The 26,242-nt window shown below is 39.3% G+C and overlaps 2 protein-coding genes across 14 annotated transcripts in view; one reads left to right on the plus strand and one right to left on the minus strand.

Moving 5' to 3' along the window:
- Nucleotides 1-4,909: 4,909 nt before the first annotated feature.
- C5H11orf91 (chromosome 5 C11orf91 homolog) lies at nucleotides 4,910-6,119 on the plus strand. The gene is made up of 2 exons (XM_015863465.3): nucleotides 4,910-5,290; nucleotides 5,947-6,119. Exons 1-2 carry the CDS (start codon nucleotides 4,981-4,983, stop codon nucleotides 6,027-6,029), a joined length of 393 nt encoding a protein of 130 aa, XP_015718951.2. The 5' UTR covers nucleotides 4,910-4,980; the 3' UTR covers nucleotides 6,030-6,119.
- Nucleotides 6,120-10,992: 4,873 nt separating this feature from the next.
- KIAA1549L (KIAA1549 like) overlaps nucleotides 10,993-26,242 on the minus strand; it is a 99,731-nt gene continuing 84,481 nt past the window's right edge. For 8 of the 13 annotated variants that reach the window (XM_015863516.3, XM_015863513.3, XM_015863510.3 and 5 more), the window contains 3 exons: nucleotides 26,058-26,203; nucleotides 23,446-23,597; nucleotides 15,965-19,574 (listed from right to left, as the gene is read on the minus strand). In XM_015863516.3, the coding sequence (XP_015719002.2) occupies nucleotides 19,293-19,574; nucleotides 23,446-23,597; nucleotides 26,058-26,203 (580 nt within the window). In that variant the 3' untranslated portion in view covers nucleotides 15,965-19,292. Of the gene's footprint in view, nucleotides 11,607-15,964; nucleotides 19,575-23,445; nucleotides 23,598-26,057; nucleotides 26,204-26,242 lie in introns of those variants that run through there. The other 5 variants (XM_085549903.1, XM_085549901.1, XM_085549899.1 and 2 more) reach the window with 2 other exon arrangements.

Consider the following 26,242-nt stretch of genomic DNA (forward strand, 5'->3'; position numbering starts at 1 on the left):
GTTGAAATAAATTCAAAAACTTAAGAAATCCAAAGATCCAGCACTTAAGAATTACAATACAATCACTGCTGATAAGTACAAATTAAATCCAGTAACTTCCCTTAGATTGCCAAGTACCTCAGATGACACAGCTTCCAAAGAAGAGAGGAACTACTAAAAGTAAAATCTCAAAAAGGAGATCATCCTAAAGATTTACCTGTTAACACGAAGCAGGTTCAACAAAGACTTATGTTTACAAAGCACCTGTCAGTACTTAAAGGCAAAAACAGATCAAAGTATCATCTACTGAATTTACAAGCAGAAAGTATTCTTTTGTACCAAAATAATCTCATTCCTTCTCCAGCACCCTACATATATACCAGATAGAACTGAACACAGTAGCACATAAGTCAGCAGAAAGATACGGTCAGTTATGGTCACTAAGACAAAACCAGTGACAGAACACAAACCTAGCACTAAAAAAATATACTGACTTATACACTTTCAGTCCAAAAGAGGGAATGTTCTTTAGATCCTAAAGACTGGCACAGAGATACCTGAGGAGAAAATTAGAAGGTGAAGAGAGTGACACGCTTCAGAGAACAAGTCCACTAATGAATCCTACAGATTGCAAACTGAAAACAGTAGGAAGCCAGCAAATATCATTATATTTTATTAATAGCAAGTAATGTATACTAATTTATTCAGATGACTACAATTTATACTACTACACTGTACTAGAAGCCCACATTCCTGATCAGGATTGGGGCCAGCAGCTTGTCAAACACAGGAAATAAAACCTTCTGAAAGGGCTTGTAAACAAAGAAAGACGAACAAATGACAAATTAGATGCAGTACAATAGTTCAAGATGTGGGACACCTCTTCTCATTGGGAAGCAGCATGACAAATGGCATGAATGTGACAGACAACATCCACAGTGAAGAGATAAGAGCAAGGGGAGCAGAAGAGTCACAGCTCACTGCCTGCAAATACATGGCTCTGAAGTGCATTACAGCAGCTCCCGTGTGGATTTTTAGGTTCTCTCTTAGAAAGGAGAGAGAATAACTGAAAAGCCAGTAATTTCTGATAGGAAATCTGAATGATGGGAAATAAAGGCTGAGAATACCGATGGAATAAAGTACATTACTAAGCCAGAAAGGAGCAGCAGCATAGCTCGATATCTAAAAAGGACATTACTGAATTGTGAAAAGACTTGAAAGAAAAAGGTCTGATGTAGATGAGAGGCAGAATGATCTCAGGTTAAATGTACCAGAAACAATGAGAATGGAGAACAATCTCATCAATTTCCAAACTGATTTAGGGAAGACAAAGTGATGAGAAGAACCATTAAAAGACAGCACATTAACGATATTATATAGAAAGACATCTGAATGCAATAACAGTGTAGAAGTGAGCAACTGGAAAACTGAAGATGATTAATGCAGAAGGAAGAACACAGCACAGTTCAGGAAAAGCAAACAAGTTGATCGTGAATGACTGGAAACCATCATCAACGAGATGGTACAGCACCCATGCTGGAAGATGAAAACTAGCTGAAATTGAGCAAAAAACCTGTGATGTATTACTGTGGGCTTTAAATAGTACATCAGGTATTAAATCTAACTTTTTGACATGCAATTTTTCATGTTGTCTCATGGTGGCAAAAATCCGCGTTCTTTAAATGTCATACAAAATCCACTGTAGAAATGGAAAAGCTGTATCTTTTACATATTCCTACAGCATACACACATTCACATGCACATACACTTTAAATACTGATACTCAGGAGCGTCATCTGTGCGTTTGCACCAAATTCTAACTAAAATAGCCATTGGAAGGCAGCCTCCTCAGTACTGTTTCACAAGCCTAGAACAAATGAAGGCACACACAGAATGCCTGCACAGATCACATAGATCAGATGGTGATGCAAGCAGTTTACAGCATAGTTTGCCATTCCTGCCATTTGTTTGAAATGTTAATATTCTCACCGAGACTGTAGACTGCACCATCTGCTGTTGCTAACGTATTTTAGTGGTACTCAGACTCCACAGCTTCAGCTGACTGTCCTTAACTTCTCTCTACAGAAGATGTTTCCAAGTCAGTTTCAATTACTGTAGGGTAGGGGTGGCTGGAATACTATCAACTATGACTAGGGAGGTCATCCTGCCCCTGTACTCAGCATTGGTGAGGCCTCACCTTGGGTACTGTGCTCAGTTCTGGGCACCTCAGTACAAAAAGGACATGGAGGTACTGGAGCAGGTCCAGAGAAGGGCAACAAGGCTTGTGAAGGGCTTGGAAAATCAGCCCTATGAGGAGAGGCTGAAGGAGCTGGGGCTGTTTTAATCTGGGGAAAAGGAGGCTGAGGGGAGACCTTATCGCTCTCTTCCAGTATCTGAAAGGTGCTTACAGTGAGAGTGGGGGAAGTCTCTTCTCACTTGTGACAGGACAAGGGGAAATGGCCACAAGTTGTGCCAAGTTAAGTTTAGGTTGGATGTTAGGAAACACTTCTTTATGGAAAGGGCAGTTAAACACTGGAATAGGCTCCCCAGGCAGGTGGTTGAGTCACCATCCCTGGATGTGTTTAAGAGCCGTTTGGATGTGGTGCTCAGGGATATGATTTAGCAGAGGGTTGTTAGAGTGAGGGTACTATGGTTAGGCTGCAGTTGGACTTGATCTTTAAGGTCTTCTCCAATCTGAGTGATTCTGTGATTCTATGAACTACTGTCTTTGCTGGGTACGTAAACAAGAGACCTGCTTCTCCAAAATAAACGTGTATATATAAGCACATCACTTGTGAGACTTCAAATATCATCGGGTACTGAAAGATGTGCTAAATATACTGAATTACAACACATTACCAAGAGCGTGCATATTGCTCCCTCTACTGGATAAAGTCTGTATAGCACAACTAACTCTAATTGCTGGTGCGCTAGTCCGTATAAATTCCTGTCTCACAACTCTCATCTTCATAGCACCTGTGGTCAGTTTAGCTACATAAGACTTCTGCCTACATGATGCTTTCATGTTCAGAACCCAAGACTAAAGCATCTCAATTCTGGAAACAAAGTTTTAGTGTCAAAATGGAAGGCTCACATCTGACCAGCATACAAGCCAGTATGTATAAAGCAAATAAACAGATCTTTTCTGAAAGCAGGAGTTTCTCTCATGTCTTACAAAATAAAATCCTCTCACCATGCACAACTTTCCTGACAGGTAGACACAGGTATCTCTTATCCCATCTGTGCCCCTTCCCAATGGTCTCACCTGCTTGCAGCAGACAGCATCAAGAATGCAATCCTACATTACAAAGAATTCATGCTTTCAGCCCTCTGCAAGCACATGAAAAGGGTCTTAGTTCTGAGGACTATGCAGAAAATGATGCATTTCTGAACTCTTTGGCTAAGCAGAATAACACTGCTTTTTCCCATAGGAAACACAGGACCAACACAGTTGTAGCTCATCTTTAGTCCTGAAGACGTTTAATAATAACATGTATAGTCTTGAATATTCCTCTACAAACTTTATAACATTATTTCTTATTTCTTACCTTATTTCTAACTTCTGATTCTTGTGGCAACCTTTTCTGTGCTAGGCAGACACGTACTGACACGGCTTAATGCGCTTAGAAAGAAAACACAGCATTTGTTCCAATTTGTTCCACCAGATGGCACCAAAGGACAGCAGGGCACTGACAAACCATGAGCAGCTCACGCCCATTTTTGTTTTCCTGTAAAGACAAGGAACCTTCAGGTCCATGATTCCAGCATCTGGCATATAAAATCATGCATCACTATGATCGCACACCATCCATGTATTTTAAGAAAACAGAAGCGTTTATAAGTTTTATAGAGAAATGCAGATACCTTCGGCTTACTTTTTAGTAAGCCTTATTTTGCCTCTTTCTTACTTTTTAGTAATCCTCATTTTGCCTCTTTCTGCTAAAAAATTCCACTCTCTGCATTCCAAAAGAGTAAACACTACTACTACTACTTACTCTACTACTAAACACTTAACAGCATAAAAGTAATGAACGTCCACTTAACACATCCCCTTACTAGATATACTATATAACATGAATGTACCATTAACCAAGAGACTACTCTTGTTTTCCTCATAAGGATTCTTAAGTTGTAGCGTCAACATCACAGCTGCAAAAATATGTACATTAGTTAGATGGGCTACGGCATAAAGCAAACACAAAGATCTGAATTCTTTTAAATTCAATTTTCCTTAAACCCCTCCTTTATAATGAAGACACCTCAAGTTTAAGGCTGGGCTTTGAGGTAAAGAGAACCTCGTTGGTTTCCCAGCACCCCATCTCTTCCACTTACACGAACACACTCAGGCACTGATACCTTTGTTTGTTTTTTTTTGTTTTCCTTGCAGAATACTATGTAATAATATCCTGCCTGTTTTTGTCTCTATTTACTAACAGGTGCAGGAGTGCAGACAGCACAAAAGAAGGACAACAGTAACTCTAAAAATCTTACCGAGGCCATAGAAAAGGCTTGGAAAAAGCAGAAGTCCAAACCCAAAGGTATCAATTGTTAATAATTAAGTTAACCAGCATCACCTCAGTGCACATTCGGCACGAGTAGCACGTTGCTTGCACCCTAAATCTACTGCCAGCCTTAGATGAGGGCAGGTTATTGACTTTTACTACACATTCCCCTCACTGGAGCTTACATCTGTAGCATCTGCACAGCGCACCCATCATCTTCTCACACCACACAGCATCAGCTACTCCAATGGCTCACAGTAACACAATCTCGTGCGGGTTGGAAGGAACCTTAGAGTTCATCATCCTCTAACCCACCGAGTGGGGCACGATACACCCCAGCAGGCTTCATACCGTTCTATAGGAGCACGTCGCGTTCTTACCGCGTGCAGCCGAGCCCGGTGCCGCGATGCTGCGGGGAAGGTCACGCTCGCGAGCTGCACGGCCGGGCTCGAGCTCAGCCGTCTCCGAGAACAACCGCCGTCGGGGGGCAGGCAGCGCCATGAGCGGGCAGCCCCCGCCTCGGCCGCTCTACTTCCCTCATTTCCACGACCGCCCGCGGAAGATCTTGGCGGCCGTGTGCGGACCGTGGCAGCCCCCGCCTCCCGCCGGGGCTCCCCGCTGGCCCGCGGGGTTGGCGGCTATTCCCTACGAACCGCTGCGCTTCTTTTGCCCCGCGGCGGCCGAGGAGCGGGCGGCGAGGCGACCGGGCGAGCTGACGCAGCTGGAGCACGAGATCTGCGAGCTGGGCATCCGCATAAAGGAGCTGGAGCTGCTCGCCCTCATCGGCGAAGACTTCGACGCGCAGCAATGTGCGTGCACGAGGGGCGGCGGGCGGGGAAGCTGTGCTGAGTGCGAAGCCGTTTCTGCTGCACGGCATCCCCCGGGGCGTCAAACGATAGCAAAGAGAGCCAGAAGCGCTCAGAGCAAAGGGAGCTGATTAGATTAGATCACCTATAGCTCCAGCAGGGAGGCCCTGCAGCTGCGAGGCATCACAGGTGTAAAGTAACAGCCAGTGATGGCCGCAGGTGGTCAAAGGCTTAGGGAAGGGTAAGGGGGAACAAACGTGAAATGAGTTTGGCTTTTTGATTTTAAAACCTTCCACGTGGAGCAGCTCAGCGGTGGTGCAGGAGGGCTGTGGGAAGGACAGCATCTCCCCAGTGTTACAGATAGCATTCATCAGACACACACTGGATGGAAAACCCCAAGCTGTGATGTGTAGCTTGCATACATTGCTTTTCAAAACACTAAATTCACAGGTGGGATTCCCCCCCCCCGCCCTCCCCATCATAGCAACACATACCTCTCCCCACTTTAATTTGCAATACATCTGAGAAACTTCAGTATTTCAGATATTTCTAGACAAGAAATGCTACACAGACAGTTCCTAACTTGCCTAACAAATTACATATTTTTCTCTGGAGTCTTGTGAACAGTTAATGACCAATTGCTTTTTATTCCTGTTTAGATAAGCTTCTGAAAGCACTGAGAGAAGATAAGATAAAATGCATGAAAGCAAGGCAGAAACTGAAGCAGAAGTCCCTGGTGTGATGGAGATGTTTCATCTGGATGCTCTGTGCTACAGAGTATTTTAATGGACCTGCCATAGTATTTTTCTACTTACCACATGCTATTCCTTTAATAAATTCAATGAAAATTTGTTATATATATATAATTATTTATTTATTTATTTTTAATTAATGATTTTTGTTTGTCATTTCTCTGGTAGGAGATATTGATAACGTTGATATATATTTTAACAGCCCTCCAAAGATTGTAGGCAAATGGCGTGCATGGCATTTACCTTAAAAGCACTGAGAAACTAACACTGCTGATTTCCCCGCAGTCCAGTGATGAGGTTCAAGGTACAAGGAACAGAGAAGGAGTAATTCAAATACAGAGTAGCCATAATTCTAAGTACAGTGAGTGCAACTGAGAGCCAAGTAGATACAACTAGAAGTCCTATGCCACTAAGGGAGCTTTAGGAAACTTCTGTGATAGCACAGAAATCTGTTACAAACAATAATAATTTAATGTACTAAGTGTAGCGCCAAATTTTAGACATAACAGCTTATGTTAGTTTCTAACAGGACACTTGTAAGACATTCCACTTGCAGTTAGTTTATTATTTTATGACTAATGGTGCATAGGATAAAGCTGAGGGCAGCTTTAGGAGCGACAACTACCTTATGTTTGGAAGGACAGAGAAAAACAGGCTGAGAGAGCAATAATTATACAAAGATCCAGAGAACATTTGCCATCAACAAAGTGACACCACACGGCATCAAAAATAACAGTATTAAGAAGTAAAATAGGCTCTTTATACCAATATGGTTTTTGATAGTTAAGATTATCAATTGCTTTTTCTTGCTCTAATTCAGGTGCAGTAGGTGGTGGTATGAAATGACAGTGAATAGAGCTACCACTCTGGAAGCAATCATATTTTAACAAACAGCTTTTTCAGAAAAAAAATTATAATATCTTAATCTGTGTTTTAAATTGAATTAAAGTTGATCAACTGAGAGGCATTTTAGCATGATGTGATATCAAACTCTTATTTCCTACTGCTGCTTTTATTTCTTCTTTCCTCTTATTCTTTCCAGACAGATTTTGATCTACACTACAGTGGGTAAATAAATAAATAAGTCCACTTAATAACTTCCATTTGTCAGTCACCATGCTATAATGAACTTTATCAGAAAAGCTAGGAAATCTTAAACAGAATCTTACCCTCCACCATTGCCACCCTCCTCCTGAAGCCTCCACCAGTATGGAAATTCACAGTTCACCTGCTAATTAATGTGCTTTTTAACGAAGCAAAGCAATAGTTACCAGACCCATCGGTCTTTATTCCAACCAGGGACTGTACCAGATGTATGCTGCCTTTAAAGCTGTACTGGGTGGAGCAGGGATCCTTGGAGCACTGTCTGCCTGTGTCACAGCACAACCAAGATGCTCCGCCACAGGCATAGCTGCAACATAGCCCAGGCTGGGGCGATCCAGGGCTTGGAGGACTCCCAGGCCACTGGGACAGAAAGTGAAGCTGCTTAAGGAGCTTGGCCAGGGTGCCTACAGCCTCCAGGTTCCCTCGAGGGTCTACTGCCCGACGTGCACTTGTAGCTTTCCGTTAACAGTGGATTTCTCTAGTTATAATACAGATGCATGGTTTACTCTCTCTGTCCTCCACCTGTTTTTAACCTGTTCTTTAGGCCCACCCTGGCACCTTTTGATTGCCACTTAGTTCTTGAAAACCTAATTAATGACACTGTGTTTCTGACTAAATATCTCTTTTTAAGTTGTTTCACTCCAGGCAGCACATTGCAATTAACTACTAAAGTGGGGATTTAGCTTTTGACTTTCACCCTAATTATCAGGCCAGCACATAGTTAACCCAAGGTAGAGCCCACTGAAGGCAGCCTGTGTGTGTTTTTTGTCAAGACCCACAGGCAACATGAGGAACAAGGTATTTTCTGCATTTTTGTTAGTCTGCTCCCCATGCTTAAGAATTATGGGGTGGAGAAATTCTCACATTTCACAGAAACACAGATATTTCTCTCTCTTTCCAGTCATATCTGAGAGGCTGAATAAATATATAATAGCTAGATCTTGGTGCCTGAAGAACCAGATAGGTACCATGAGAATCTAGGCTTAGCTGTTTTATAACTCCATCTACAGGATGAAAACAAGAAGTCTCTCACAAAGAGTTTTGAGGCCAAACATATAAACACAATGCAGTGATTGATCTATCTTAGTCCTTAAATTAATACAACACAAACTTGGTCTGACAGAAAGAACTAACTTTTGAGGGAGTATTCAAAGAAATACTTTTAAATCTCATCAGTTAGGGGAGGAGCTATCTCTACCTTCTCAAATCTACCTGAATGATCTCACTCCTAAACCACTCTCAGTTTCCTATAGTTCCCTATAGACAAGGGGCTGAACAGATTTCCGTTCCATATTACCCCTAATTCCTACTATATCCCCTCACCTTTTAAATGCTCTTTCACTTTTCTCATAAGAGCCACCATTCACATGGGATTACTTGGCTTAATCTGATTTATCTAATCTAATTTCAGAACCAATGCTCAGAGCACAATTTAAATATTTATCCATCAGTTGTTCAGTTTCTGTCATATGACCACTATGTAAAAATAGGCTCCATGTTTAGTTAGGGGGATGATATGAGGAATAACAGCAGTTAATATGTAATCTCACTAAGTTTCCTGGGGGCACCTATCTACTGAAAATCATTTGACTTACGTGCCAAAACAAGGCAGAAGGCTTTACCTTGGCCAGCTTCAGCCCCAGCAGTCGTGCTCTCAGGGTGCTTTGGTCAAAGTCCATTTATCAAAGCTTCTCAGGGTCCCAAGGTCATCAAAGGATGGTGGCTGTCTTCTCTGGAAGGCCAGTTTGGCCTTCTCTTCATGAAGCTGCTCTTAAAAATTACCCTGGAGAAACACAGTAAATTCTACACAGCATTTTTACCTGGAATAAAATTACCGTCAGTATCCTTAGCTGAAAATGTTTAATGCATTTGCGTGCATGAATTTAGAGTAATAAGTTTTACTAATATTCTGATTAAATAACTAGCCATAAGTAATGAAGCACACATTGATTGTCGCTTGGCTGTAAATGCTTTATTTACCTTTATTTTTCTTGTTGCCACCTGACCTTGTTACATCCAGTAATTCGCTCTTATCTCCGTAGGCCCTTTTTGTTTATTTATTTTTCTTTCAAATCTGCCTATTTCAAAACTGCTTTATTCTTTCCCAATAAGAATTTTAACTAAATAGTAGAATATTAGAGTAAATGTTAGAACATTAGCATTCTCACTGCACACCTTTTATTCTCAAAGCATATGTCATCTATTTTTTCAACTGTTTCTGTTATCTTAGACTGTTTAGGAAAGTTTAACCTTAGCATTTAGATTCCGACACAGCTCAGGTCTCCTCCAAATAGCTGACTTACAAGTTGATAGATATGTCCCTGTTGCATGCAGGAATAAACATTTGGCTCTGATTTGGATGCATGGGCAAAAGACTAGGTTGCTCCATTTCACTTCCAGTTCTTAACAAAGAAAGCTTCGCAGAAAACATCTTCTTGGCCAACCTGATGACTGAGCAATACCAATTATTTTATTGAGAGCACAGCGCCTACAGCTGCCATGACAGGTGTGTGCTCTCAGGTCTTTCACTAGGAAACCTTAAGTGCCCTTGGCGGCTTTATGATGGCAAACAATAGAAAGACACTGGAAGGCAAGAATGCATTTAAGCTTTCAAATGAAGTATTTTACATCAAAACAGTTGGGCCCATCAAGTTTTAAGCTGTTTCTTTATTTTAGAGTTTGGAATGCTAAAACTCTCTGAATAGATACTCTGGATTATTACAATGGATCATTAGGATGTTAATTATCTTGAAGCAAAGCCGCCTTAATTAATTCTGGGACAGATTACAAAGGCAATCAATAGCACTAAACTATCATAAAATGACTTGTGTTTTTGGTAGTGAATACTGCCTGGAAGAATCGCCTGTCTTGAATATTGAGGGTTAACACACACAAAGGCAGGGACATCAAGAGCAGCACTTAGTTCTAGAAGTTCTGGCCTCTCTTGATTGCTTGGGTTACTGACAGCTAGATAATGAATGTAAGTTAATTGGAGGCGTTCATCAGGAAGAGTTTCTAGCAGCCAATGAACAGAGCACTTGGTCTTTTTCTAAAGAAACACAAAATGATTAACAACACAAGTCAGTTAAAATATATTTCCAAAACAGGCTGAGATTTTGGCCTATCTAGAGAAAACACAGAACAACCCCTTCAACCAATTTAAGCAACAACTTAGATATATAACAGTAACTCAAGTATGCCACCTGCCCAGAACCTTAGCAGTGATATAGGTATGTTAGAATCTTCATTTATTTCTATGTTGGGGAGATCCTTTCCTACCTCTTTTTTCCTCTGGAACTCCAACAAGAGGGAGGAAAGGGAAGACGTCTTCCTTGTAGTAAAATGAAATTTTATTTCAAATTTCTTTCATCACTAATCACACAAATTGTCCAAAACACATACCTGCATTTTCTTTTCTCATTTCACTTGAGGCTGACAGCAAAGAAACTTAGGCCTGAGTATATACTTATGAAAATAACAGAAAGTGAATAATAAAAAGGAGAAGACAAACAGGGAATGAAAGCAAGGACAAAAATTTACAAAGGAAACCACAGGATTATAAGATGACCTCAGAATCATTGTGCTTGCAGATTATTCTTCTGCTCACCTCTGCAAGGCAGCAAATTCATCTTCAGAGGGAGCACCACTGCTGCTATTCACTATTTTATCCTGTGGAGATTTTTAATTTCCTTCCCTATCCTTTGCCAGGCTCATCCCTGAGATCATGAGTTGACAGTATCTCTACACAGGCCCAGAAGCCTGGCTGGTCCAACCAAAAGGCATGCTCATGCTTAAAGGCAGTTGATCTATAGAAGAGGACACAGCAGGAACAATCAATAAGTAGCAACATAGATTTTAAGACATCTTTTATTTAATGTGCAAAATTGCCAAGAAATAACATGTACAACTTCAACTAAGCTATAGCAACTAACATGGAAAAAACTATGCTACACAGAGATAAACTTCATTTCTGGAATCACCCTACAGTTAAGAGTACAAACAAAGCCAGTTAGTAATGATCCAGAACATCTTAATTGTCTCCTTCTTAGTGATATGTAAAATCCAAATTCTGGTACAGACAACTTTTGTAATTGCAAAAGGAACCAGCTCTCGGAGATCTCCTTTCCAATTGCATAATATAGAATTTTAATTGAGTATTTTTCTTCCTCTTTCAGTTTAGTCTTTAGATATGATTTTCCAAATCACTCTCAATTCTGCAGCTCTGACTTCAGAAACCCAGTATAAGCATGTCCAGCTGAAACACACTGAAATATTTTAGTTATTTTCAGATGCAGCCATTACAGTTTAGTTGAATCAAGCTGTGAGTAACAAAGACAACGTGGATACTTGTAATAATGCAGAGCCGGTCCTTTCTGTAACTCAAAGACGCAAGAGAAGTTCATGTCATCAATGTGAGATGTGCTGCATGGGGAGTGACAATTTATGTATTTGATATAGCACCTCTGTAAAAAAAAAAGTAGAAGCTTTTATTAGAAAGTCTTCCTACAGTATGCTGAAATAGTATCAAGAGGCTTTTATTCCCTTTTAAATTCATCTATATTTTAAGGCTGCCAACGGAATGGATAACTTACAGTCCTGACCAATTACCAAGCTCCATGAAACAATAAACAATGCTTCATACTATATGCTTTCACTACAGGGTTTCATCGTTCCTAACGTTGTCAGTTAGCTGAGCCCCTCACCAGGAGGATGAGGAGGGGCTTCACCATGCTTTAAAGACAGTGATGCTGAGGCATAGCCAGATTATGTGCTTTGCCCAGGATCAAGCCAAAACTGATAAAATGACAACTGAACTCCAATTTCCTAATTTCCAGTTACCCATAACCAGCTACTACCCTGTCTTTGCACAATTACAAGATACTTAAGATGGTCAAACCACTGTGAGAATATTGGATCAATCCCACTTTTCTCAAAGCAAGTAGTTTGTTGTTTTTTTTTTCAGTAACTTCAATGGAGGACTATCAACACTCATGTCACCATAATGACACTGCCAGTATCACACAGCAGAACACAGGCCGAAGCCACACAGTGTCATAGATAATTAAAAATCGCATCACAGATGTTAGTCAACACCTTTGTCACACCTTCAGTACCTCAATAAGCTAAAGAGTGTGGCTGTTTGAGTACATTAATGAAAAAGCAAAATTCAAAGCACACAGATGCAGTAAAAGAAAATTGCTAAATAAAAATGGGAAGTCAAATAGGGCAGGAATATCTGAGTTGTGCACATTTCCTTAACTAGACCCAAAGAACTCCTCAGAACGGCTCCTCTAAGGAGCTCTTGCTGCTGGATTGCTCAGTCCTAAACTAAGATCCATGCCTTAGTAAGATGAGCTCTATTTCATTTTCTCTATCCAGTATGACCTTGAATACAACTTGAAAAACTCAGTATCCATACAAAAGCCTTGTTGGTCTCCCCACCATAGGAAGTAATATTAAAATTAATCTGGAGCAAATTGTTTGGTGTTGTTTTGTTGTTTTTTTTTTTAACTGCATGCAATGTTGAAATCAGGAGATAAAGGGAAAAACAGAATAAACCCTCAGTTTTCCTTCCATTCATATCTCTCTCATTTATAATTCTGAAACAGAATACACACTCAACGTCTTTATTTTTCTACTGCCTTAAATTGTGAAATTAAAAGCTAACAAAACACATAAAATTGATTCCAAGCAGTTAATTTCAGAGTCTTTGTTCCACCATAATTATCACCCCTTAAATACTTGGTGTCCATCCACTACTGAAACAGAAGGTTTAGTATCTACCCCTCTTTAGTAGTCACTTGTACTTTACATGCTACTAAATGCCTGGTATAGGCTGCTGTATTCTGCTGCATCACATCTCAAAGTATGCATCACATCTCAAAGTATGCATTGCCAAAACGTGTTGGTCATAAATGACCTGAAAGCACTAAAACCAGAGTGAGAGCGAAGAACCCACAAATTTCTGTTTTAATAGCTTAATTCTTTACATTCTTTACAAGGTGACACTGGAGCCTGCAAAGAGTCAGTAGTACTTCTTGCCAGATAGAATTTATCACCAGTGTGTTACATGGTTTACAGAGCATAGAACTGCACTGCAGCCGAAGGATAAACTCTGAAGGGAAAAAAATTACCTCATCCCTAAATATTGAACTGAGTGGAATCAACTTTCTCTATTTTTCACAATACTATGATCCCATTTCTGCCTAGTATGTGTATTTGCAACGTTACAACATTATTTACAGATTATAATACATTTTCAAGTTACACCTTGAGAATCACTACCATCAAGCTTGGAAATTCAAGAAAATTCAGGCACTTATTAAAAGAATTATTTTTTATCTAATGAGACAGAATTAAATCGCTGAAATATCTCTTCATGGTGTTTGCAATTATTTTCAACATATCCGCTGGACATTTGGCCACCTAGCAATTTAAAACGCATTTCTTATCCACCTCAGAGCCTGATCAAAATCCCTGTCCCGACTCCCATGTGTCCTATGCAGCCCTGATCAAAATTTGCCTGGATAACAGGAATCCCCACATGTGTAGTTTTCTGACTGCTTTTCATCTATTGTGCACTGCCAAACATTTTTGACAGAGCATGCAGAATGTTACCAATACTTTCGATGAAATAATCAGTGTTCAATACAATTATTCTCAATGAAGACACTGCAGGTCTGCCTTTATGTGTCGTCTATTTTGAAACTTCCTTTTAAAGAGCAAATCAGTACCAAGTTCATTTACCAACCTCTACAAATATCATTTCCACAAGTATCTTTTGCATTATTTATTTACAAGACAATGTCAACAGTTCATAAAAGCATTCTCCATGAGTGTTCATCCTCATTTTGCATTCCTACACCTCCTACACTTTAAAAAGGGTAAAAAAAACCCAAAACTGTGAAGTATTTTCATCAGCAAGAAAAAAAGCCTTACACAGACCTAGAATTATTGCCAAAAGATTAACCCATGAAAAGAAAGTCTAGCACAGAAAGTTTAAGTAATCATTTGACTTACTGAATCAATAAAGCCCTGTTGCAAAATCTACAGTATACTTGCAAATAACATAGCAAAGAAATCTGAGCTGATTCGTTTCTTTTCCAGCTCACATTGTTTTAAATAAAATGCTCAGTAAAACAGCAGTGCATATGGAGACATCACAGAGAAGTAGGCAGATGTATCTACCCCCACATACTTATTTTAAAAATTACACCTTATTTACTCAAAAAAGCTGTGTTTGTATTATTTCAGAAGGGAAGTTGAGCAGAGGGAGGAAATAACTGATCTATGAGACACATTAATAGCATAATGAGAAGATGGCTGCAGTTTCCCTGCACCCACTGTGACAAACGAGCCATCCTACCAGCAGACCAAACTTTCCTGTTTTACACAGAGCCCATATGAGGAAAAAGGAACTAAAACATATTGTCTGAATGTCTACACTAATGCTGTAGTAAAATCTAAACAAAATAACCAACAACTTGGTGTTTTATTACAGGAGTTTACTCCCAGTAGCCGGAAAGCAGTTGTGGTTTTTTGCCACTGTTTCAGGTGGAGCTATACAGAGTATGCACGTCTTGTGCAAAGTTGTGGAAGCCATGACTGATACATTCTCTTGTGGTAGGACTGAGTGTTAATTTATACATATTGGTCATTAGCATTGAACACAATACACCTTTCCAAGGAAAGCTGCTTCAAACAACCATTTTTCCAGTAGGTGTAACTTATCAAATATCAGAAGAAGCCATTGGTCTGGCTTACAGGCCATTGGAACTGTTATTTACCTGTTCATGTTCTTCATGCTATCTCATGCTTGTTCTTTTTATCCAGTTGCATGTCAGTGAGGAATTGAAAGCCACTGCAATATGCTTATGTACAAGAAAAATAAGATCAAGATGTACAGTAACCTTGTACAACCATATTCAGAGCATACTCAAACCATATTCAAACACGGACAGGATGTGCAAGGTCAGCTAAATGAAGCGACTTCTTGTGCCAGCTCAGAAAGCTATCATTGCTTTTCACTTCCCTCAGACTTCTAGAAGCTGGCATCGAGCTGTTATTTTTTACAGTGTGGGCCTGAAAATATACATTCAAATGTAATACATCCTTTACAGGCATCTTGAATTGTGACCAACATTGCAATTAGTTTTATGTACCACACCTTAAATGTGACAGAGGCCTCACTTCAGTTCTGCTACTGACTCCAATGCTGCTTTCTCTATCTGCTTTGTATTTGATCTTCCTTGCATTCTCTTTCCTTCATGCCTCCCCTTTTTAAAAGTTAGTGTGGAGAAAAAAATAAATAAATAAATAAAAGAATTATGATAATTTTCCCATTTCTATGTAGGATTTACATGCACTTCTATCAGATTCTCTATAGAATATTATTAGATATGAAAGTTGTTCTTATTTCTACAGTGCATTAGAGCTCCTCACAAAGTATACTTTTCTTCAAAAACACCTGCCAAAGAATGCCTTCTTATCCTCTTAGTCTTCTTCTAATGCCAATAAAATGTCACACATAGTATATGCACTTGCAGAGAGTGGTCACAACACACCTACTGAGAAACAATTTTATGTGTTTCATTTGCAGGTGTTTCTAGCAATGATTTACAAATCTGAATACAACTATTGGTTTGAACATCAATATGTACACAAAAAACAGTACCTTCACCTTAACATTTAGCAACATTCTAAAGAAAACTGGGGCACTCAGTAGAAAAGTGAATGTAACAGGAATATAGTCTGACGATATCATAACATTAAACAGGTGTACTTTCTTCTTTGAAATCAATATTGAAAAACTATACTGTAATTGTAGCCATACAAAATGTTTATTATTTTACAAATTATTTATACACTATATTTTCACTTTATCATTGCTTTGTGCTCCAACAGTATAAATATTACAGCATGTTATTCTCACACAGGAATGTCCTTACTGTCTTAAATCATCTTACTTTGTACGTCAAAAAATAAATAAATACAGGAACATATTACAAATCAGATAGAAAGCCATTATGAACGAAGAATGTAAAATGCCTTTGTGAATAAAGTGCACCACAATGGTTTCAGAGTGATGATTCAGGGGATATTCGGTATACTGCACATCATCAGCACAATACCAAAGAAAATTAATCTTGGAATTCTAACAGGTATTCTTCAGTTGTATGAAGAGTACTTTGTTTAACCTTACTGGAATCGTTTGTCTTTCGAGAAGGCTATTTTATGTAAGCATTTCTTTTGGTGTTAGGGTTTTCTGTTTTGTTCATTTTGTTTGCATACGGGCATTCAATCCCTGTACCACGCACGTAATTTCCAAACTTCTTCATTTTCTGTATGGCAGATAGATGCTTGGCTTTACACTAACATACTTTTGGATGGAAATACTAAATCACAAAGAATGGGTACAGATTCACAAGCAGAGCTAAGCGTCCCAAAGATGCTGTTAAATCTGGTACATCCTACCTCCTGTGACTCTTTTGGGGATACGTGGCATCATGACCCTTCCCAGTCTGCAGGACTGCTGCTGTTTCCGCACTTACAGCTTTAAGATAACCCTGCAAAACTTGAGTCAAAGACACAGAAATTTATTCGACAGGGCATTTCACTGCCATTGCATAGAAGGGCCTACCTACATAAAAAATTTCACTGGAATAACTAGAATAATCACTCAGAAAGTAAGTTAATAAAGTTGATACCCAAGGTGGCAGACACAATTTAATGCATATTTCCCTTACCAAGTTAGTTTAATCTGGTTATGAACCAGCTTAGGCTAAATAATTATAAGTTGCTCTTAAATTATACCTGCACTTATGATACAGCAAATGAAAAATACGCACAGCATGTGATTCTGGAGAACTAAAATTAATAGAAAAGCTCAGCCTTGCTCTCAGCGAGCTGAGTTCCCACCGAAGCCATACAGAACTTAACATCTTACGGCATTCTGAGTTTGGCCCTTTATTTTTAAGTTATTTTAAATGCAACATTTTTAGGCAGCTATTAACACAAAAAGACATTTGGATGTATTGTACTATACTGATAAGATCAATATTAGTTAGCTGACAGGTAACTAAGACTGTAGTCTGTCTTTAGCAGACTTATATTTTCACAAAAGATCCAGTTTCTTTGGTTGTTCAGTATGCAAGTCACCCAAATGTGTATTTGTGTATTCCAGATGCTGCATGTTAATATTGATCATCCAAATTATTCATCTGTTTTTTGTTTTGTTTTCTGTCTTATTATTTTCCTTTTTTTTTTTTGCACTTGGTTTATGGAAATTTTCTGACTATTGCAGACTTGTGTAAACATACAGCAAGTATATACACTGAGATTACAAAAATACATTTTATTTATATCTGATTTTTAAATAATAAAAATGACATTTCACATTAGTTTAAAGATCAGCTAGCATTCCAAAAGCTTCTGCAATACCTAAGGTCTCGGAGCAGAAGATATGAGTGTATACTAGGATAATTATATATCATAATCTCAAACAGGGTTTATTATATAACTATCTGGAGGGGAAAAAATAGCTCTGTATTAAAAGTTTGTGCTTCATCAGTTTCTTCTTCTTTCCCCTTCTAGTCTCACACCTCCTCTCATTTTACTGATGTCCAAAAAGCTAAACTAAGCTCTCTTTCTCACCCTGGTAAAGACCAATGAAATTCAAGAAAATGAAATGATCAAACAAAATAACGTAAGCAGTTGAGAATAACCAGATAACTTACTGAAATGAAGGACATTACCTTTAACTCCAGTTGACATCAGACATGCCCAACACAATGTATTTTGCAACAACTTCAGTTCCCAAAGCTAGTGGCCAAAGGAACTGAAAGCAATTGTTCATAATCTCCAACTATTCTGTACAACTACAAAAAACAAACTAATGTCCTATTCAACTGGTTTGAATTTCTTTCGGGATTGGATTCATACAATGATGCAGTTTAACTATTAGCAACCTTTATCTTGAGTAACGTACAGTCAACATCGTTTCCAGAAATGCCCTCTTTTTTCAAAGCACGCTAGCGTTTTTGTTAATCCATTTAACCGTATACTTATTTACATGTTAATATAATAATCAGGTCCTCTACATTCAGAACTTCTTACACATTTATGCACTGTTCCAGTCTGATCAAGATCAACTGTGTATTCAGGTAGCACTTCAGTAGATAGTATTGTTTAAGAATGAGAAAAAAGCATTGTGTTAAACAGAGGTTGTCTTGTACAAGCAGGTGTATTCACTATTCCAGGTTAAAAGACTTGCTCAAAAATCTCATGTTTATCAGCTTCACATGCATTCTGAGTGAAAAGCCTGAATATAGAGCAAACAAAAATAGCCTTTTTTCATTTCTCCTGGAAACTTCTAGCACCAATTTCCTTTGTTAGCTCTTCACAAATTGTGCTCTCTCACACTGAAAAAAGTCTCCTCCATAACTCATCAGTGGCATTCATGGACAAGGTAACCATTAATTATCAAAATATCCTTGGTCCCCTCACAGTCTTCTCTTCTTTCACTTCCTTGTACTGTAAAGAGGATGAAAAGAATTGGGGCTATTCACAGGACATTTTTTAGTATTACTCATCTCAGATTCTTTTGGTTTGGTTACAGTCTTTAGAATGAAAAGGCTGCAGCAACGCAGATAAATTCAATCAACATTCCTTGTACAGTGTCCCACAACAAAAAATTAACATGGCTGCCACACCTACCATGGCCTTTATCTTGCCATTTTCCATCTGTTTTCCTCTTTAGTCAAAGAAATAAGGTCTTGTCATCCAGAAGATATTCTTCAGCAGCTCTGCATTAGGGCCTGCAACCAAAACACTACATGGCACTGACATGTACAGCAGCATCTCTAGCGACGATGGGTCATAGTATGAGTGCCAAGTGACAAACACTTGCATATGATCAATATAATCCATTTTAAAGAGTTACCTGGCAGCATTTCCTTAGCTGGCAAGTAGAATACATATCTTCAGGATCCCAGTGCTCTACTTTAAGTTGTTTCATAGCGTTGAATTTTCAGATGGAGAAAAATGCCATCACTTTGCACAATTCACTGCAGGTTTGTAAGTGAAAATTAAAGAGGTCACTTTCTTGTCTACTTCAAGTTCCATGATACAAATGCTGTACACAAAAGACATTAAACCTGGAACTCAAACATATCTGTTTGCTTCTTGGCCAGTTTAGCAACTTCTTCTCTTATTGCCTTTACTAGGGCAGCCGTAGAAATGTTGGTGAGAGGAGCATCGGACGGGTCGTTTTCTGTCAGGCTCTGCTGAGAAGTTGTGGCAGAGGGCAAAGGAGCTTGTTCCAAGCTGGGGTGCATGCTTGCTGACTGGCTGTATTGGCGAGGCAGTCGTGAAGGAGAATTGTGTTGGTAGCGGGGCCTTGGATAAGCCTCGATGTATCCAGGGAGTGGAACCTGTAGAGCATCGTAATTACACCAAATTATACAGAACAATTTATCCCTAGTGCTACCTGGCAGGTAACACAAACCTCCATGGGGTAGAAATAAGATGCAACAGACAGGAACCTATTAAACATATAAACTCTACATCCCAAAGGGTCAGCTGATAAATTTACATCTTTGCACGTGCCATTTAAGCACATACATCAATAAGACAGGAACTCAACTCTCCGCACTGCGGAAGCACTGAACAACTAAGTTTATAATCACTGAAAAAAAGCCAAGTAGGAGGCTTTTCTGAAAGTGTGTCCTCTCTGAAGTAACCAGATCTACTGTACTTCAGGACACTGAAAACCCAGTACAGAAAAATCTGATCTTCAGCAATAAGTGAAGTTGTTTAATTCTCGTGACTATTAATTTTCCTTCATAAATCCACGAACCTTGATACCAGTTTTCACATTCATAGAAAACCTAAGTTCTCAGAAGTTTTTTAATGCACCGGATAAAAATAGCACTTACTTATATTTTGCAAAAGTCTGGAAAATAGATATCTACAGCCCTCCACGGTAAAGGGCTTTATGCTGTAACAGAAGGCAACCCATAACATATTGCTAGGACAAGATAAATTATCCTTGAGGAAAAACCTTGCCAACTCATTACTATAATCTACTCCAATGATAAGGAAGAGAAGTCCCGTGATGTTTATTTTGAATAGAATGGCTGATAATACCACATTCACCATAAGGTAACCGATAAACTAACACTGCATTTAAGCACTGAAAAGTTAATGGACTAATTTGTATTATTCTAATTGGGAAGAATACATGTTTTTAGCTGTTTGAATGCACTAAAGTCTTGTATAAACATGTAATACAGGCAGCCAGGCTGGTGTCACACCTAATCTTTGGATTTCTATAGGGTATGTCAGGTACCTGACCCACTGAGGTGAAGGCTTTCGTGGTAATGCCAAAAGCAGAACTTCAGACCTGTATGTGTCTACAAACAGACTCAAATGCCAAAGAGTGAATGTCTGCCAGTTTTAAATAGCTGGTGGGGAATATGGGACTTCAGCATGAATTTCAGAACAAGAACTCATACATTTCTTTCAAATCTTGTTTTGGGTCTTGCCCTGTGAGATCTTTACAAGCCCCTCGGTGCTTCTGAAAATGTTGCCCCTTCAGGCATTTAAAATCTATGCAAATCTGACGAATAGGCTCACACATGCTTTATGGGATGATGGACATCCATCACATGATGCACAGCATGTCACACCCATTCAGCATGGTGTGATGATGCACACATAGGAAACAGTCACAGTATGAAAGCAATTGTTAAATGCACTTGCCTTTGCTTAGTTTTCTCAATAGGTTATTCAAAAGACAAACATTTTCGTAGTACGACACATGAACTGCCACTAGAGGCCACCAGGTTCCTACTTTCACTAAGCAGCATCTATCAACTTGGAAAATAAACGCATTTCCCTGCTCTCACAAAGCTTAGTGCTTCAATACTTACCTTTTAATTGAGTAAACAATGTTCAAGTAACAGCATATACCAGACAACTCCAGTTTCATTTGCCAACTTGGTGTTTAATTTACAATCCCATTAGTGGAAATGCGTGAGAAGTAAAGAGTCTCATTTTTAAGTCCCTGTTCATAACTAAAGGAACTGGAGTATTTTATTTTTACATTTTTTCCTTTTATATCGCAGAAGGGCTGAAAGTCTGGGTAACAAGAAGCCATTTAAACCTATGTAACAGATAAGTAAAGTCAAAAGGAAAATTCATTTCCTTTGAATTTGAATTCTATAATGTCACAGTTAATTTTCAGACAGCTTCTCACCTCCCTCTACATCCCTTTATGTACACAGCAGAGAGGAAGGAGCACTGGCATTATGTGCTCTTCTCATCTCTTTCCCTGAAGGCAGGGAAACCCCCAAGAGGGTTACATTTCCTCTCCCAAAATAAGCAAACTAGGGGGTCAGAGCCTTGCTTTCCAGTTTAGTCTGATTTGTTCTCAGTCTTCATTTCTGACAGGTGATACCGGATTCTTACTGATTTTACAGGACTGAAGCCAATATGCAAAAGGGGAAAAAAGAATATGCACGCAACAAAATACTTTGCCCCTTTTTTGTTGGTTTTTTTTTTTTCTTCTTAATGAAAAAGTTTTAACTGATGGTTCAGATACAATTAGGCCTCTTGAATCTACAGCATCAGTAAGATTACAAATAAAAATATGTTTTAAACAAAGATTTTCTGTGTTTTCTGGAAAGGGAACCTTATGACTTCACAAGACTTCAGGTGTCAGGAGCACATCAACAGATACAGGTTATATATGAATATCTTTTTTCTTGACAGTTCAGCCTACAAATTCAGACTTGCACCTGAGAATCAAATTGAATTCTTTTCCTCTTATACATCAACAGCAGTAATGAAGATCTGGCACAAAAGAGCTGTCCTAAGGAACATCTATATGACCTTACTGCCTTTTTTTTTTTTAGCTGCTCCAAGGCAACTATTTGTCTCCAAATGCAGTTTACTAAAATATTCTGCTGATGATCTGCACAAAGAAATAGAATCCATCTCCCAGTTTGTTTAGCTAAATTGGTTCTGCATAAACATTACATGTAAGCTCAAGTGGCAGAGTCAATCTTGCATTATTTTTTTTTCCTTAACAGCATTAAAGTTAAGTGCCTTAAAAAAGAAAAAAGCCCCTAAATGATAGAATTTGTTTCAGACATGATGAACTAAGTTTCATTTCTTTGAAATGAGAGAATACTTCAGAATAAAAATTGGATCTGTCCAAGAGTAGAATTGTGCAATTAATTATTTAGTTTAAGATCTGTCACTCCCTGCAGATAAGCTGCACAGCAGGGCTGTGGCAGAGTTGGGAGCCAGTATCTGAGAGAGGGGCTGTCTTGAAAGGCGTCTTTGGGGTAGAAAGATGCTTCCCCAGCTTGCAAACAGCAAAAAGCCACTTTGTGAGGCAAGAGCATCACCCACTACCTACCAAATACTTAACCTCCATCTTGGGGGTACCTGACACAGAATCACACAGAATCACAGAATTGTAGGGGTTGGAAGGGACCTCTAGAGATCATCGAGTCCAGCCCCCCTGCCAAAGCAGGCTCCCTATACCACGTCACACATGTAGGCATCCAGGCAGGTCTTAAATATCTCCAGAGAAGGAGACTCCACCACCTCCCTGGGCAGCCTGTTCCAGTGCTCTGTCACCCTCACTGTAAAGAAGTTCTTCCGCATATTCGTGCGGAACTTCCTATGCTGTACTTTCATCCCATTACCCCTAGTCCTATCCCCACACACTACTGAAAAGAGACTAGACTCACCACTATGGCTCCCACACCTCAGGTATTTATAAACCTGGATCAAGTCCCCTCTCAGCCTTCTTTTCTCAAGGCTAAACAGACCCAGTTCCCTCAGTCTCTCCTCATAGGGGAGATGCTCCAGGCCTTTCACCATCTTAGTGGCCCTCCGCTGGACTCTTTCCAAGAGATCCCTGTCTTTTTTGTACTGGGGAGCCCAGAACTGGACACAATATTCCAGATGAAGCCTCACCAGGGCAGAGTAGAGGGGGAGGATCACCTCATTCGTCCTGCTGGACACGCTCTTTTTAATACACCCCAGAATGCCATTGGCTTTTTTGGCTACAAGGGCACATTGCTGCCAGCCTCAAAATTACTGAATGATGTTTACAGTCCACTGTATGGACAAATAAATATCTGTACCCTCTCTCACAGATCCTCACTGCTAGAGATTATTCCCATTCAGGAAGAATCACCCTGCTCAGATTCTTTGCTGATTGCTTAGCATCACTTATGACCTCTTCTGTGTAGAGCTGCACATCATTAGAAAAGCAAGGATACTTACTGAGTCTGCCCACTGTCCTGATAATTCATTCTCTCCAGCATAGGGCACCCAGGCTTGGTTCCTATATGCTGTGGGTGGTGTTGGGATAAAATAGCCTGTGAAGCCAGGTCGGTTTGCTGCTGGTATGGCAAACACTGCTGGTACTGTATTTCCTATTAAAAAATGAGATTATATACAATTAATACCTAATCTTTTAAGTTATAAATTAAAATATATTAGTTATGAAATAAATGTTTGAGCTTTTTGTTGTTGTTTTTTTTTGTTGTTGTTGTTTTTAGTTGTTGTTGTTTTGGTTTTTTTTTCCAGTGACCACTTGTTGGATGTAAGGCTCCCAGCAGCTAACTAACATCTCCATAATGGTAGAAAACACTGGAGAAAACGAGATTTGCAGCTGTCCATACAGCGATGCACAATCTTTAGATAAAGATATGAGGACTTACTCCTAAAGACTTGGATCCTTGTAATAAATGCTTCCCTCTAAAGCTTTGAATCATTGCAGAAAAAATAAAAGGCTCATTTTCCTTTTACGTTTGTTTCCTTATATTCAATTTTTAGCTGCTGTTACCATGGGTTTCAGAGTACTGCCCCTGTTTTTCCAACAGTAGGTTACAGAGCATTCAGTTTGTAGTTACACCATCCTAATATCTCTAGACACAAGACCTACAAAACCGAGTGATACATTTAACAGGCTGTAATCTCAACAACTCCATCATAAAATTTCAATGCTACCATGAAAAATACCTAGGCTCTGCCTGCTCAATTCATTTCCCAGCAACAGCCTATGACTGCAATGAATTATGCAGCTACCACTTATATAAATATTTCCAAGGAAACCTGCTGACATAAAATCTGTTTTTGTATGTCCTGATTGAGACATATGCATAGGGATGTCCAGAAATTCTTTTGTTAGAATTCTATGACCTTGTTAAGTAGGAGAAAACAGCTTTCCCAAGACAAGGTTCAACCAGATGTCTGGATATGGTTATATCTGCTCATTACTGTAGGCTTCAGTCCTCACAGAGATTCACAAGAGAAGGTATTTCCTTCTGCCATTACTGAATTTATACACAGTATGTAACTCGGCAGACTAGAAGACCACCATCTCCTCACATACTTCCACTATTTCTGGAGAGAAGTAAATCATAAGTCCACCTATTTGCCAAATATAGAGTAACTGGACAAGTAGATTGTACTTAAGACTTCTTCCCACTAGTGTCTCTTTAGACAGAGATACACAGTGATTTGCATCGCTGGTACCCTAAAGCCTCATTCCTAAACCCAGAGTGGGAGAAAGCTCTCTACCATCTCTATCACGTAGCAAACAAAGCATGTGGACAGGGCATGTTGAGTACTCAGTAATACACTGCCATGTATTTTACTTTTAAGTTTCACAGAATATAACAAAAATAAATCATTTATGTGAGAGCAGAAGAGCCAGTAAAGTCAAAAACACAGTAAAAAGACAACTGAGTATTTTCACCGAGGATTGAGTTAGTAATGCTAACTTGTCCAAAGTATTCTTCAAAGATCATTTTGTGTCTTCTGAAATGCAGACAATCTTCAGCAGTAGCACAACATAACTATTTGTAACATACAGCAATAAAACCTCTCCATCACTGGAAACTGTGGAGAAGTATATCACACAGAACATTGCTGTGGTCACATCACCAGAGTTCTTAGCAGTGCGGCATACTTTATAGTTCTAAATACTTTTATGTGAAAGGGTGGCATCTGCTCCTTTTAGACTCACATTGCAGAAGGTACTGTGATAAAAGTGAGTGTACAATGGATCCTTCAAACCTACTATATTTAATTAACCGGAGGCAGATATGCATTTCCACAGTGTTATTCTCAGCAGATATTGAATACAATGCAGATAACTCTCAATTACTTCTGAGAAAGATAAGAAAGAATTTATTTGCAGATTAAAAGTCATGTCTAATAAATCTGCCATTTACGAAACTGAGATGACAACGTAAATTTTTTCTAATCTTGAAAGCTTTTTGTCTGCAAGAAAGCTTTTTTCTTCAAGAAAACATTTTGCCAGTGAGAAGTTGCTTCCAGTTTTCTCCGACATTTGCTGGTGACAGCCTTCCTCTATGCAAGGCTGTATTTGTTCAGACATTGGACAATTGGTGGTGTGTTCAGAGGTCTGCCAGACAGCTGCCTCTTGCCATTGAGTCCCATCAATACTATAACTTGTGCTCTTGACAACCAATAGCCCCTGTTTCAGCTAGACAAGACCACTACAATTTCCACTGGATTTTTGGTACATATAAACTCTTCTACTGGACACTAGTAGCTCAGAGTCCTGATTGGTAAGCCAGCAGAATGACATAGTAGAACAAAGACCATCTGAGGGGCTCTCACCTTCAAAAATGACCATCTCCCTTTCCTTTTACAAGATGAGAAGTATTTCATGATGTAGCTGCTTCTGCATTTGCAAAGGGGCAATCCTTTCTCTGCCTCCTTCATTTGCACCAGGAGAAATACCTAACATCTTCTCTCTCCAAATAATTGTGTGTTATTCTATCTAATCAGCTCATTTATATGCAAAACAAATCACATAGTTATCAAAGTTGCAAGTTAGATCTGCAGGTCTATTTTCTCACCTGAGTGAAAAGCTGATTGATCAAGTGGGCCTACAGACATTGGAGCTCTTGAGCCAGGTGCATAAGATGCTGGCTCGTGATGCTGGGCCTGATCCACCCCACTGGACTCTGGTACTCTTACTTTGCTGCCAATATCTGAAGTAGACCTGTGCATTAAAAGATGGACAAAAAAGAAAGAAACATTT

Source organism: Coturnix japonica, chromosome 5 (genome assembly GCF_054131305.1).
Source record: "Coturnix japonica strain WE chromosome 5, WE-NBRP24, whole genome shotgun sequence".
Classification (NCBI taxonomy): domain Eukaryota; kingdom Metazoa; phylum Chordata; class Aves; order Galliformes; family Phasianidae; genus Coturnix; species Coturnix japonica.

Bases quoted from the DNA above. Each gene is read 5' to 3' on its own strand.
- C5H11orf91 (XM_015863465.3), top strand. From the start codon at position 4,981: ATGAGCGGGCAGCCCCCGCCTCGGCCGCTCTACTTCCCTCATTTCCAC. The intron at 5,291-5,946 runs GTGCGTGCACGA...ATTCCTGTTTAG, and splicing joins AGACTTCGACGCGCAGCAAT to ATAAGCTTCTGAAAGCACTG.